We start from the raw sequence: 15,159 nt of genomic DNA, 5'->3' as shown, positions 1-15,159 counted from the left end.
GGTCAATCAATATTCAGCCTGCCCACATGCTGCAATAGAAACAGCAGTAATAGAACCGACAAAATATACAGCATTACGACAACTGACCTACAAAAACATGAGCTATAAAAGAGAGACAGTCCGTCTACATATTAACTTTTATGATGAGTGTACAGATATGAGGGTACTGGTATCATCAAATTACTAACAACCTGCCAGTGTTGAGTTGTTTTTGCCGATTTCCTTTTGAGAAGAGGAAGTCATCACGGGATTCTTGCACAGTAAGAGTGTAAGCTCCTTGAACAAACACACACAGCTTGGCACATGACTTTCAGTATCAACACCATGTGGTGTCACTTGATTCCTCTGACACCATTGTGCTAGTTGGTCCAGTGTTTAACACACTCACTAAATACTTGTTGTGTGACACAGTGTTGCTGTTAACTGTGAGGTGACTGCATGGTCAAGTGATAATGACTGAAACTGCTACCTTTACTGTCATGGAAAATACAACTGGGCACCATTAACATCGACACAGTTTAAACTAAAGATTTTAACATTTAAACAGCAAACATTTTGGGTCCCAGTCATTTCTTATTCTTCCCTCTCGCATATCCTGATCAATCTAAAGCAGCAATGTACCTCTTTTGTACCATTTCACAATCATGACCCAGTCTTTTGGCCTCTTTTTTCCCTTTTCAAAACTATTTTGAATATATTAACACATGTGGATAGGACAGTTATTTCTGCTTTATTTTAACCCTTCACACTTTCAATGTAAATGTGGCATATAGCTTGCGTGTAGTTTTGCATGACATAAGACTTTAATGAGATTATGGCTATGACAGCTGCTGATGAGTGATGTATTCACTATATATTTGTTTTTCTGTAGTTGTGATTTTGACAAATGAAGGGATTAGGACAAAGTTTTGGTTTTAACGGACAAAGAGGGATAAAAAGAAAGCTCCTGTCCAACTACTATTACTATGACTTCGGGCAGCTCATATTTTTATTACAAATATAGGACGAGATGTCAGACTACAATCAGTGTATCAAAGGAGGCATGCAGAAGTAGCTTTTCCTTCTGTGTTTAGCAGCGGAGCCTATACCAGACACCACTCAAACTACTGCAGCCATCCCTAAAGGATCATTTTGCGATTGTATAAAAGGAAAAGGCATACAAACGTAGTAAGAAAAAAAAGGTGGGGGGCTAATCCTGGTGTAGTCTATGTCAGAAAAAGGTCCACAGGGGCGCAGGTGGCCTAGTGGTTTAAGACGCGCCCCATGTACGTGGATGGCCCAGGTTCGATTCCAGCCTGAGGCCCTTTACTGCATGTCTCTCCCCCGCTCTTGTCCCTGTTTCCAACTCTATCTACTGTCCTACTCTGTCAAATAAAGGCACAAAAATGCCCCGAAAAAAAAAATCTTTAGAAAAGTGTCCACACAGCTGAAAGAAGAGTATATAGATATACTCTTTATTCTCATATTCTTGGCTGCTAGCTGTTAGCCACTAGTGTGTTTTTTAAATTCAGGACAATGCGCAGCTGGGTGGAAACTGTCAACAGACATGCAGGAGAAGTTTCAAAATAAAAGCGTAGCATAAAGGTGACAATGTAGATCAATGTTTGACTCTCTATCAATCTGACAGGATAACTGATCAACCAATCAATGAATTGTTATACCCCTTCTTATTAGTCACCACGAACTGAGTAATTTATTTCAGGCAAACACCTGAAACTGTAACTGTAAATGCAAACATATTTGTGTTATTTAGTCCGTGCTTTCTCTCTCTTTGTTAAAAAGTATGACTGAAGATCTTTAAGTTACTGAACTTTTTGATACTACTGATCATTAAAATAATGGCGATTTCATCATTTTGAGGCACATGGCATTTTAACTGACAAAATTTGGACAAACTCACTAAATGCAAATGTACAATTAAGATGATATGTATGAGTTTTTCTGCAATACTTCAGAGAAAACAAAAAAATTGCCCAATTCTGCATGTCTAAGGACCCAAATTTGAGCTTCCATGGTGTCAAATAGTTTCAACAATTTTTACTAAAACCGTAAAAAAAAAGAACGTTTATAGTGTATTCTTGATTCTTTATGATGCGATACGTATAATATAAAAATAATAGCCATCCTAATTTTAATAATCCATGTCACTGCAAAGCTTCAGACCTTTTCAATAAGATCTGCATAAAAAATGAAGATCCTAAGTTATATTTTGACCCAAAGTTGCTAAAGAGAAAGACAGAACTGTCTATGCATTATCTAAATTGCACACATACATCATCAGTGTTTTGGTGTATAAACATTGCCAATATATCTGCAGTTTAGACAGTGTGCAGGAGTGTGCCTGCAATTTTTGCTATTAAATATGACCCAATATCAGGTGGATTGGACTTCTGTTTTTGTTATTGTGATGCAAAAACCGGTATGATTATTGTTCTACTTGCGCCACAATCACAGTGAGGTTTAAAATTCTGGTAACGTCATAATCCTGTTAAATAGTAAACCATGCTTTTATCGTAAAACCTACAGTAAATGACAAAAAAGTCAGACTTTGATTTAACGCACCAAAACAGAAAGCAGGTCAGGCTAAATGTTAAAAGCCCCTAATGTCACGTGATTTATATCTTATCAAATTTTAGTGGTAAGTTTAGCTTTTTTGTCCTCGGTTCCTCTTTGAATGTTTCTACTGTGTGAAAGCAACGCAAACTTCCTCCAGCAGTTTCCCATTTAAATGCTTTCAGAGGTTGAAGAGGCATAATCACTTCCCTTTCCTTGGCATACATTGTGCTGAGTTTTATAAACAGCAGGTAAATACAAGAATGAAATGCCGAAGTGATCTAGTTTCAGTCTCCTGCTGCAATTATGCTTTGTTTTTTTTAAATGGACAGAATATAAAGTCACAAATTGCACATTAATCTATTTATTCCATGAAATGTTTCCATCTTGCATTCAATACCTGGCAACCATTCAATTTTAGTCTTTTGTCAACGATTTGTTATATTCAGTTGAAAGAGAGCTACGGTGAGACAAGAAGAAAGTTTCACTCACCATTTCGTCCAGAGCATAGCGGAGTAAGCCATGCTCGTACAGGATGAAGAACCTTCTTTGCCATTTCTGCATAAAAACAAAGAGAATATTGATTACTCACACCGTCATATGATAAACATCAAGTTAAATCCCAGCAGTAAATCACATCAGTGTCTCAGAAGGATGAAGCAGCTTTGGAAGATGTTTATGCATGGGTTTGACAACTCTTTATTTATTGTGTATTAGCCAGTTTAATTTATGCAGTTTAATAACAACTGTCAGAAGTACAGACAGACATTGGATCACAAATCCACAGACGTATTATTGGATCTGTAAATACATCTCTAAAAGTTCCAATTAAAATCCTGAATCCCATATACTACACTAGATGGTCCACCTCCGGGTATAAACACTTGGCATCTACACTGAAGTGCACAAATACAAACAGTCAATACACCAGAGCATGTAAGCCTTTAGGAAACAGTTGCAATGCGGTGGCAGCCCAGTTCTTAACTGGCAGGGTTTCAGAATTCACCACATCACAATGGTTTCAATCTAGCTGGGAAACATTTTTCACTGCCCATGAGTTCGAAAAATTAATCATCTAGTTTTTAATGTGCTTTTGTTCATCACTTGATGGGGAAGAAGAAAACATGTTCCAGATGAATACAGAAGAACAACAGGAACAGCTTTAAGTAGGTCACAATATTACACTTTTCATAACATTAACCAGTCCCAGATCTAACAACATATAAAGAAGACATATTAATACATTCCTTTATCATTAGATAGCTGAAAGCATCATTTTAATGACATTTTTCTAAATAGACTGCAGACAAGCAATATTTCTGGAAAACAAGTCTAATTTAACACAGAGGGGGTCTGCACTGTGTGAGGGAAATATGGGGTATGCAATTACACAGTCAATATTACAAAATTGTTATGAATTGCAAAAAATAAAGAAATATTAAAGAGTGCATGTTAGCCTAAAGTGACACTTTTGCATATCTGATTTTCTCTGTAACAGAACACCTGTAACATGTTTCTCCTGAAACCAAAATAAATAACATGGTAGGGGTGTAACAATACCTCGCATTTAGAATTCAACTTAACTATGGAAAATTTAATTGGCCTTGTCAAAATATAAACTGCACTGATCTTTATTTTATTTGGTGCAAGCCTCTAGTTTAACTTTAGTAACTTAAACTGTAGCACTTATTAGTGTCACTACTTCAGAAGAAAGGAAAAATATACTTGGTTCATTGGTTATGAAAAAAACTCAAAAGGGAAAAACTATTATTTCTATTTTAAAGAATTAAAAGGAAAATGGGATGCTTTCATTTATTTTTACAGAGTTTAAATGAAATACTCAAATTTGTTAATGCATTTACTTCAATCTCATATTGTAAAAATCCATGTCCATAATTCAACTCAAAAATACTATGACTGAAGAGAGAAGAAAGTGTGCAGCAATGGGGGATTAGAGAGAAAGTGACAGCATCCTGTTGCTAAAACAGAGTAGTGATTGGTAGTTATTTATGGGTCAATTGCTATTGTTTTTTCAGGGCCATAGCTGATATTTGGAATCAATTTGCATTTGCTATAAACTAAAAAAAAACCCATTAAACATAGAAAAAGTAAAATGGTTCTGTCAAATAACTCAGAGCAACAGATTAACAGCAAAGAAAACCATACACTCCCTCTGTCAGTGCCACCCAGGCCTCAGTTTTGATTGGCTGGTAGTTTTGATATCAAATCAGGCAGAAAGTGTTGTGGGCAGGACATTAGGTCAGACTGTAGAGAGTGAAAACAAAACCAGAGTGGAAGAAATACCTAGTAGCCCACCTTTAAATTAATTGATTTTGGCCGATTATCAATGAACTGCCGATACTGATAATTCAGCTAAACGCCAAATATTGGCATCAATAACTGTCCAGGTAAATAATCTGTCTACCCCAATGTTATTTTTTCCTGATTGTTTCACAGCGCTTGCCCTCTAAAGAAGTTAGCAACACAGTAAAAAGGAATGATGGAAGAACTCAGGATTTTGTTTGACTGATACTGAAGATGTGCCTCACGCTGCCCTTCATCGCAGCCTCTATCCTCGCTAACTGTTTAATTCACCTAATAGGTTTTATTAAGTCCTGTTAGTGTCTCTTAAAGATGTGAGCATTAATGCCAGTATCTGTTACAGACAGAGAGCAGAGCAGAGAGTCAGCAATGTCTCCTGGTCCCTAAAAAGGCAATGGTATTGTTACCACTCTGATGTATTGTCAATTTAGTATATTATTACGTTACATTTGTACTTCAAAGGTTTTTTTTTTTGCCTCTTAGCAGGCATCAATTAATCTAAGGGTTGCTGATAACTAGCTTTGGTTTAAGCTAACTGCATTAAATATCTACAGCTTAGTAATTACATTCAGGCTTCTCTCAGCTTGGTAAAATGACTGCAGAGTGACAAAAGCATTGCTTGTTTACATGTTAAATTTTTCATTTATTGCAATAATTGTATGAATTTGTCAGTGCAGTTGCTCCAATGGTAATATGATGACACTGCGATCAACTGCACAGCCCTTACACATAATGCAAACTTATGATCTCTTGGTTTAGGGTTTTTCCCCTTTCTTCTTATGGCATGATGACAGTATCCATTGATCTCTTTCCTTATTGACCTGATGAGCTTTCCACTGACCTCTTATCTTAATGCACCGTTTTGTCTCAGTATTATATATCCAGTTCTCCTATTCCAACTGAGCCCAATCCATAAAATATTGAGAGGTGCTTTGTAACCTAAAAGGCACTGGAAGGACACGATGGGGTTACTCATAAGCTCCACAAGCAGGAAGATATATCTATTAAAAATTTCCTGTAAAAGGTAATAGAGACGAATTCTGATGGACAAAATAGAGCCGACAACCAGTCCTAACATATGACTCATCCATCATGTCAGCTCCTTTTCTGTTATTTACTCACTGGTCATTTAAAACCAGACCAACCTGCTCACCTCAGCACAACACAGGCCAACAACTGTCCTCCCACAGTCAAAAGCTGTAAGGAAAGGCAGAGCACATCAGCCATTACGTCAAAGCGACAGCAGTGTGCTGTTGACAGCAGTTGAGTTGAAGGATCTGGAGGTGCTTTTCACCAAACCCCATATGGAAGCCATCAGTGTGGCTGTGAGAACTGGGACTTTTCCCTTCTCCTCCCCCACACTCTCCAAACTCCTCTTTGGGATGCACCACCACAAAATGATCTGGACGAGCTGATAAAGGGAGGAGTGCAACAGAAAAAGGCTCTCATTACACCATGCTGTGGGAGCAGGGCTGATAAAAATAAAAGTCAATATTAGGCTCATTATTGCCTGAGAATGAGGAGTTCTCTGATAGAGGGCCAAGACTCCCAAAGGAAGCTGCTGAATCCCTGAAATGGCGACAGGAGCAGCAAAAAACAGCTCCTGCTTGTTAAATGTACTACTAGTGCCAGAACGGTTAGCAATAGTAAAAGAACAGGTAGAGGAGACACCCAAATAGAGTCAAATCTAAAGTTCCTTCACAAAAAGAAACAGGATGGTTGAAACCAGACCCTCCACTTATAATATATGGATACAAAAAGTCTAGGATATCTGTCAAATGGAATAGTAACATGCCTATTTATACTCCAAAAAGACATTTTCACTATACTGTGGAGACCTGTAATGACTTTACTACTACAGTAAGGGTTGTTATTTCTTCTACGCACACACCCACTGTGTGCACTGTGTCTTATCTCTTCTTTGGGTCTGACACTGAACATTGCACCTGTGTTGCACTTGTGTTGTTCTTTAGTTTTCTCTTCTCTCTTTTTTCCTTCTTGGTCGTTTTATATCTATGTGAAATTGTTGTAATATGTATGCATGTGTATATACATATAATTTGGGGTAGATATTTAGGTTGTTGTGTTTTTCTCTTTTTGTTTTCAAGTTTCATTGACTTCATAGCTGAATGTAATGAGCTGTGAATTCTATTTGGCTGGGGAAAACCTAAAATCGATGCAGTTTCTATGAAAAAGTAGATGTCATTAAAAGGGGGAATCAAAAAGATAAGCACCAATAACAACAGTGGAGGGAAGGAATATTAATCCAGCATAAATGGAAAGTGAACATAGGTTAGCTGGCAAAAGAAGTGAGATATAAAAATAAGAAGAAGAAGTGAAAGCAGAGGGATAATTTCAGACAAACACAGGTGAAAAGAAGTCAAAAGATACAACATGATAAAAAGAATTTCAGTTGGCAAACAGTTTTAGGGGTGTTTTATATTCTTTCCTTAATTTGAACTCATAATATATCCATTGTATTTTCTTTATTTTTTACATATATTAATTAATTTGAAGACCGCTGTACGGTAATATTGTTATAATACTGGGCCATATATACAGTTACATATTGCAATGTTTTAAATGATAATGTATCATAACATTAATGTTGCATTGTATCTTCATGTATAAAATTGTTTCATTTCATATATTATTCCATACGGCTTCATGTCACGTCAAATAGTTTTGTATTATATTGTATCGTATTATATTGTGCAATAACGTACTGTATGTCTTAATGTATTGTATGGGTTCATCCTGTATCTTAATGTAACATATTACATTGTATATCATTATATTGTATCTTATAAAGTATTACAGATGTATTGTTAATTTTGCAGTATCAGAGGCATTGTGGACATACACTATATTGCAAAAAGTATTTGCTCACCTGCCTTGACTCGCATATGAAATTAAGTTATATCCCATTCTTAATCCATACGGTTTAATATGACGTCGGTCCACCCTCTGCAGCTATAACAGCTTCAACTCTTCTGGGAAGGCTTTCCACAAGGTTTAGGAGTGTGTTTATGGAAATTTTTTACCATTCTTCCAGAAGCGCATTTGCGAGGTCACACACTGATGTTGGACGAGAAGGCCTGGCTCTCAGTCTCCATTCTAATTCATCCCAAAGTTGTTCTATCGGGTTGAGGTCAGGACTCTGTGCAGACCAGTCAAGTTCATCCAAACCAAACTCTCTCATCCATGTCTTTATGGACCTTGCTTTGTGCACTGGTGCACAGTCATGTTGGAACAGGAAGGGGCCATCCCCAAACTGTTCCCACAAAGTTGGGAGCATGGAATTGTCCAAAATCTTTTGGTATGCTGAAGCATTCAGAGTTCCTTTCACTGTAACTAAGGGGCCAAGCTCAGCTCCTGAAAAACAACCCCACACCATAATCCCCCCTCCACAAAACTTTACACTTGGCACAATGCAGTCAGACAAGTACCGTTCTCCTGGCAACCGCCAAACCCAGACTTGTCCATCAGATTGCCAGATGGTGAAGTGTGATTTGTCACTCAAGAGAACGCATCTCCACTGCTCTTGAGTCCAGTGGCAGCGTGCTTTACACCACTGCATCCGATGCTTTGCATTGCACCTGGTGATGTATGGCTTGAATGCAGCTGCTCAGCCATGGAAACCCATTCCACGAAGCTCTCTATGCACTGTTCTTGAGCTAATCTGAAGGCCACATGAAGTTTGGAGGTCTGTAGCGATTGACTCTGCAGAAAGTTGGCGACCTCTGCGCACTATACGCCTCAGCATTCGCAGAACCCGCTCTGTCATTTTAACTGGCCTACCACTTCGTGGCTGAGTTGCTGTCATTCCCAATCACTTCCACTTTGTTATAATACCACTGACAGTTGACTGTGGAATATTTGGGAGCGAGGAAATTTCATGACTGGACTTGTTGCACAGGTGACATCCTATCACAGTACCACGCTGGAATTCACTGAGCTCCTGAGAGCGACCCATTCTTTCACAAATGTTTGTAGAACCAGTCTGCATGCCTGCGTGCTTGATTTTATACACCTGTGGCCATGGAAGTGATTGGAACACCTGATTTTAATGATTTGGAAGGGTGAGTGAAGACTTTTTGCAATATAGTGTATGCAATTGTTTAGACAACAAGTCATCAGGGCAAAAAGTGTAGTTCTATATTGGAGCAGAGCAAAGGGAAGTGGTAACACAGTTACCATCGGCCCTTGCGTACCCATCATCTTTTACACTCCACTTGCTGACTTAATCTAACAGCGTGAAAATGGCGGATGCTACAAGTGGCGAGGTAGAACCGAGTGACAAAGACTGTGGAGGCTCCAGTGACTTTTAATTCTGACAAGTGGAAGTATTTTGGTTTCCTGGTGTCAAGAAATGAAAAAAGAGAAAAGGTGACGGACAAACAAAAAACAAGATGATGGGGAATACGAGGAACACCAGGATGCAGTTTGCAAATCATCACCCCAAAAAGATTACCATAGATTAAGATTTTAGAAGGTTAGTAAACACTGGAGCCAAAGTAAAGTATATATTTTTTGAGCCTAATGCATACCTATGGCACTTTTTGCACATATTGTAATATCCAAAGATAAATTGTTTAATAAATGCCAACATCACTGTTTTCTAAGTCTTCATCTGTTGTTTTGGGTTTTTTACCTCCACCAAGAAGGTTATGTGATTGGCAGGGTTTGTTAGTTTGTTTGTTAGCAACATAACTCAAAAAGTTATGGATGGATTTTGATGAAATTTTCAGGAAATGTCAGAAATGTCATAAGGAAGAATTGATTAGGTTTTTGGAGTGATCCGGATCACCATCTGGATCCAGGAATTTTTTAAAGGATTCTGTACTATTGGGAGATAGGGCTAATGGTGGAGGTCTGCGCTCTCCGAGTGCTCTTCTAGTTTGATACTGCGATAAATATTGTACCGTACACTTTCTACTGTTGTTTGATCAAACCATGAGGTTTTGATACCGTAAGTATTGTTTCACATCCTATCTCATCATGCTATAATATAACAAATTGTAGAGATGCACGATATATCGGCATGGCATGATACTGGTATCGCAGATATAAGCTCAAAAAGTTACAAGTCAGGCTTGGCAGATATGAAAATGTGTTCTAATATTCACATCCAAAGTGAGCTTGTGTTTAGTGTAAATATCTGTCATATGTACAAAATCTTTTGTGGAGTTTTAGGCAGGACCACCAGACCTGCATCAGCTTAAGTCTTTTTTGTTGTTATTTTAGTGTTTTCTAAAGGACCGGCATTTTAGGTCTGAACTACATTTATAAATCAGTATTAGCTAAATGAATTTGAAAAAGCTGGGATATCCAAAATTTGTATCCCTAGAACTGTATGCTGTAGTACCACATTATACTCTGGGTTTCTACCCCCAAAACAATACTGAGCTCCACTTCTAAACATAACTCATCCAGGTCGAGCAAGGAAACTACTTACCCGAGATCTGTGTAATGGATTGTCAAAATTTGTCCCCTCTGGTGCCAGCAGCAGCCATCCTGCATAAATGGGTTTCGCCTGGAGAGCAGAAAAAAACACAACAGCACTGTTAAAAGTAACACTAAAACAGAACCTTTAACATATTGATTAACAGGTCAATAAAGCACATTTTGATCCAGCGGAGGTGTAACGGGAGACTGGTTTGAGCTTTAAATTGTGATCCATTCTAGACAGGTTTGTGCTGACAACACACGTTTACTCTAATTGCAGAAAGGTGTGTATTAGTCACAACTAGCTGCCCAGAGGCTACATTCTCCAGCTGGCTGAATCCCAGAGCACCACGCTGCCCTGGAAAAAAAGGAAAGAGGAAGGGCTAACACACATGATTTTCCCTCTGATCCTCTAAGTGGGTGGACTGGTGGGTGGAAGGGGGCAGCGAGAGGCAGAAGTTAGCAAAACAGTGGATCAGAAACAGGAGAGAAATGTAGCTCAGAGTCTGAGCACTTCTGTGGCTACAGATTTGCAATTCAAACTTGAATTGAGACATGAATGTTGGCCTGGCAGACAGACTTAAATATTTCTGGTACAATCTTGAACTCAAGCCACACTGGTAGTCAGCATTTGTTTGAATTAAAAAAAGGAAAAACCCTGTAGAACCGCTGCAAGTTGTGTGAACAGAAGCTCAAATTTTACTTAACATGTTTACAATCAGATCTTGCGTCCACCTAAAGAGCTTAATGATTAAGAGCGTTACATAATTCATCTTCAAGAGCAGTAGCTTGCAAATCAAGTTGGAAAAGCTCTGGCATTGGCACCTGCCTGGCACCTCCACGTCCCGCTATCAGTGGTTTTGATTACAGTCATAACTTCATCCCAGTATAATCCAGCATCAAATCCTCTTTCACTTCAAGAGGTATGGTGCATTTCTCAGCTGAGGGACTCTAAACAATGGTGATGTAACAGGAATGTTCTATCATGAGTCTAACATACATAACCTTGCAAGAGAACCAGCCTCTAAGTTTGTGAAAGACAACCTGGGAGGTTAGGGCACACAGGAATAGCACCTGGCAAATGTTATTTGATATTTTCACTGCAGGAAAGGGCAGTTCAGCAAAGCGCTGAGAGAATCATGCTCCAACTAGGACACTATCTTTCCTGTTGTATTTGAAAAATAGTCTGAGGACCACGAAGAGACACTAGGAAAATGTCCTGTCTCTCCTCAAATGACCTGACAGCAGCACTATAGCAAGCTCTCTTAAGAGAGAGGAGAAGACAGGATGAATCTGGGTCACTTTTCACCCCTCAATGGTTCAGTGTTTAAGTGGAGTCTTTTAAGTGTGTGCTCATTTTGCAACGGCCCCTTCTTCCCGACCCCCCCATCATAGATGATAGTGTGATACTGCACTAGGGGACTGCATGGGTCTACAAACCTCATTCATAAAGCGGTCAGTGAGGCAGCAAAGAATTAGACTTGCAGCCTTTCTGAATCTTACTCAGACAACAACCAGCCTGGACAGCCTGTCCTGGGTCTTCAGCCTCTTACAGCAGATGATAATCTCTAACTGGATGCAGCCATACAAGATTAGACGTTAACCAGTGGGAGAGAAATTCCTTTAAGGGGGAAAAAATAACCTCAACACCATCTCCAGTCTAATTATGACACTTTCTGGTCATGATGGAGGACATTATGGGGAACATTTTTTCTAATTTTAGCTGATAAGTCCTCACTGGGATATGCTGCAGACAATATCAACAGCAGAAGTATCAATGTCAATAAGGCAATACATCATCATTCTAACTCGCAGGATACAATTATTGAATTTCTGCTAATAGATATTGATATTTTAACTTAAAAACAACCCTATAAACAGATATTACTGGTCGGTGACTCCAAGTGCCCCAGGGCTAAGATTTGGGATGACTGTTCTTTATACTTTAAATCAACAGGGTCAATAACAATGCCCCCAATGCAAATTTTTATTTATATGCAGATGACACTGTTATTTATTGCTCCTTTACAGCATCAGGCTCCTTATACACTGTAAAGTAGTGGTTCTCAACTGGTCTAGCCTCAGGACCCACCAGTTTGTTTTATGACAGATCGCGACCCACGTTTCCAAAAACTTTTCAACAACGCTAATTAGTTGATTGAATACATTGTAGTTTGGAGCATGATTGGACCAAACCACCCGATATGAAAAAGAAAAGGGACAAAATGGACAAATTTCATGCCCTTTTCCCCATCATTAAGTGTCAATTTTTGCCAATTTTCTAGAGAACTTGTGCAATTACTTCATTATCATGGGAAAAATAGACATTTATTGCAAGAAGAGGAGATAAATTGTTTGAAATATTGATCAAACATTTAATTATACCCAATTTCACTATAAAACATGGTAAAATAAAAGGTTAAAAGGTAAGAAGGTAAAAGGTCAATGTATGTCCATTAAAGACTTCATGTCTTTTGCCACCATTTTTTTCAGACACCTAGTCGCGACCCACTGAAAACTGCTCCGCGACCCATCTTAGGGTTCCGACTCACCAGTTGAGAACCACTGCTGTAAAGGACACTGCATGAGCCAAGATTGGTTTTGATTACAGGAAAAACCAACCCATGTTTTCAAACTCAAATAAAAAGCCATAGAACCTGCCCTATATGCTACATATAAGGGTTAGGGGAATGAGTCTGTATCTTCTCATAAATACCTTGGATTCTTGGTTGATGAGTCGCTGTCTTTCAGCTACTTATTGAGCAATTTGTCAAGAACTTACAGCTGTTACTGGCTTTTTATTCTAGAAACAAGTCTTGTTTTGTTTTTATTTTGCTGCAAAGACAAAGACGGCATGTCTCTGATGGAGTTAGGTGATGTTTTATACAAGCATGCATCCTGTCAGGGCCTTAATTCTTTTGATGCAGTATACCATGGGCACTGACAATGAAGACAAATCTTCGGTCCTTAACTGAAGTCTATCATTGTATTCTGTATGGTTGAGTTAGTTGGCCTTCATTAGCCGCGTGAAGACAAAATCATATGTATTTGTATTTACAAGGCACCTACTTCTATCATACCCAGTGTTGGAAGCGACAGTCTTTACTCTGTAGCTCAGTCACAATACTTACTTTTGATATCTGTTCTCAAAATGTGTCTTGAGATGGGTAAAAGGAGCCCAGAACCTGCTGCAGCAAAATTTGTGTCTGGGGGAGTTAGTCCCTTAAATCCTTTTTTAAAGTAGACTGAAGGCAGTGGAGGAAGATATTTCAGGTTGTGGATGTTGTGATTGATGACTTCCTGTTCTTTGACTCGGGATTTGGTTGATCTGCAGTTGTAACAGCTTTTCTGTTTTATGTCTACAACTCTGTTAAACGTGCCGCTGCCTGTGTGAGTCAAGACACGCTTGTAAATGAGAATCTTAATGTCACTGAGGTTTAAGCCTGATTAGATAAACTGAAATGAGTAAACGACATCATGTTTTTCCTGGTATGCCTATGGCATGAATGAAGGTGACATAAATGAAGGCCAGATGATCTCAGACAAAGCTGACAACAGGATAAAAGAAGAAAACAGCTGGAAATGAACTCTAAATTGAAGTGAATACACTGCACTTCACCTTTTAGGAGCATTTACATCATTACATCTCAAGATGTATCATATGACTGTACTGCAATGTCAGCTACTATTTGTGTTACTGTTATCAAGTGCCAAGTATCACCCATCACAACGTACTGTACTATATTGAACTAGGAGTTAAGCCTGATTTAAACTTCTATGTCAAATCTATGCCATACTTCTTCATATCACTAAACCTATACCAAAGCTAACACAGTGGGCCTGTCATGCCCCTCCAACAAAATGTAAATACATCTCGAAACAATGTATACTACAAATCCTGCGATTGGTCCTCTGGGTAGCATCTTGTAACTCCCAGTCTTCAAATAATGACAAGCAGTGTGTCGACTACGTGTACTAGCATCTGAATATATAAGAGCAGATTCTCATTCAGTTCTCTCAGTGCCCAAGAGCAATTTTAGAAACTGTCCATTCCATCTCTACTCATGTCTCCTCTTTTCTCTTCTTTGCAATAACAGCAGTGTAATCAACTACTGCTCAGGATTTATCAGCTCCAACTACAACACAATACGCTTGCTTTCAGTTGCAGTTGTTTCCTGGACACAGGCAAGTAGAGAATGTGGAATAATACTAATAGAAATGGCACAACTGACTGGTGTTTAGGCAGAGTCTCGCAGAGCTATAGGGAGTCACATCAACACACATATATTGTATTATATTGATCATATAGTTTTACATTGCATCCTATGGAATCATACTGTGTTGCATCATGAATTATCATGCGAATCCCACCCCTAGTGTCAATGGTGTCTGAGATCTGAACCTCCTCCCTGGATACAGGTAACTCTTAACCTGTCTTATTAATCAGCTTACCAAAAGTAATGATCACGATACAGGCCAATGGGTTCACTGTGACCTGATGCCACCATTCATGGCCAGCCAAAATCAACAACATAGTCCAGCAGGCAGTGTGGGTTGAATGAATTCAATTGTGATCCTTGAACGATGATAAACAACACAGAATTTTGAAGTCTTTCATTCTTGGGGAGTGATCATGACTGCTTAACTGAAACAAATGAGTACAAAACAGTGCAGGAAACCATTAGGTAAAATGCAAAAGTATGGGACAATGTAGAAACTCCTACAGAATGTATGACTCTAGCCTTAATAATACGACAATAATGTAGAATACATATAGGTAGCATTGCTAGATGGGGACCTATATCTGCATAAATTAAGGCCAATATGCGCCCTTGG

At 38.7% G+C, this 15,159-nt stretch overlaps 1 protein-coding gene across 8 annotated transcripts in view; it reads right to left on the bottom strand.

Moving 5' to 3' along the window:
- The window catches only part of si:ch73-103b11.2 (protein outspread), an 88,539-nt gene that overhangs the window by 72,339 nt on the left and 1,041 nt on the right, over nucleotides 1-15,159 (bottom strand). For all 8 annotated transcript variants that reach the window (XM_041816489.1, XM_041816486.1, XM_041816488.1 and 5 more), the window contains exons 2-3: nucleotides 10,334-10,411; nucleotides 3,046-3,111 (exon numbers count right to left, since the gene is read on the bottom strand). In XM_041816489.1, coding sequence (XP_041672423.1) covers nucleotides 3,046-3,111; nucleotides 10,334-10,411 — 144 coding nt within the window. The remainder of the gene's footprint in view (nucleotides 1-3,045; nucleotides 3,112-10,333; nucleotides 10,412-15,159) is intronic.

Source organism: Cheilinus undulatus, linkage group 20 (genome assembly GCF_018320785.1).
Source record: "Cheilinus undulatus linkage group 20, ASM1832078v1, whole genome shotgun sequence".
NCBI classification, from domain to species: domain Eukaryota; kingdom Metazoa; phylum Chordata; class Actinopteri; order Labriformes; family Labridae; genus Cheilinus; species Cheilinus undulatus.
This window is presented reverse-complemented; position numbering and strand designations above follow the sequence as displayed.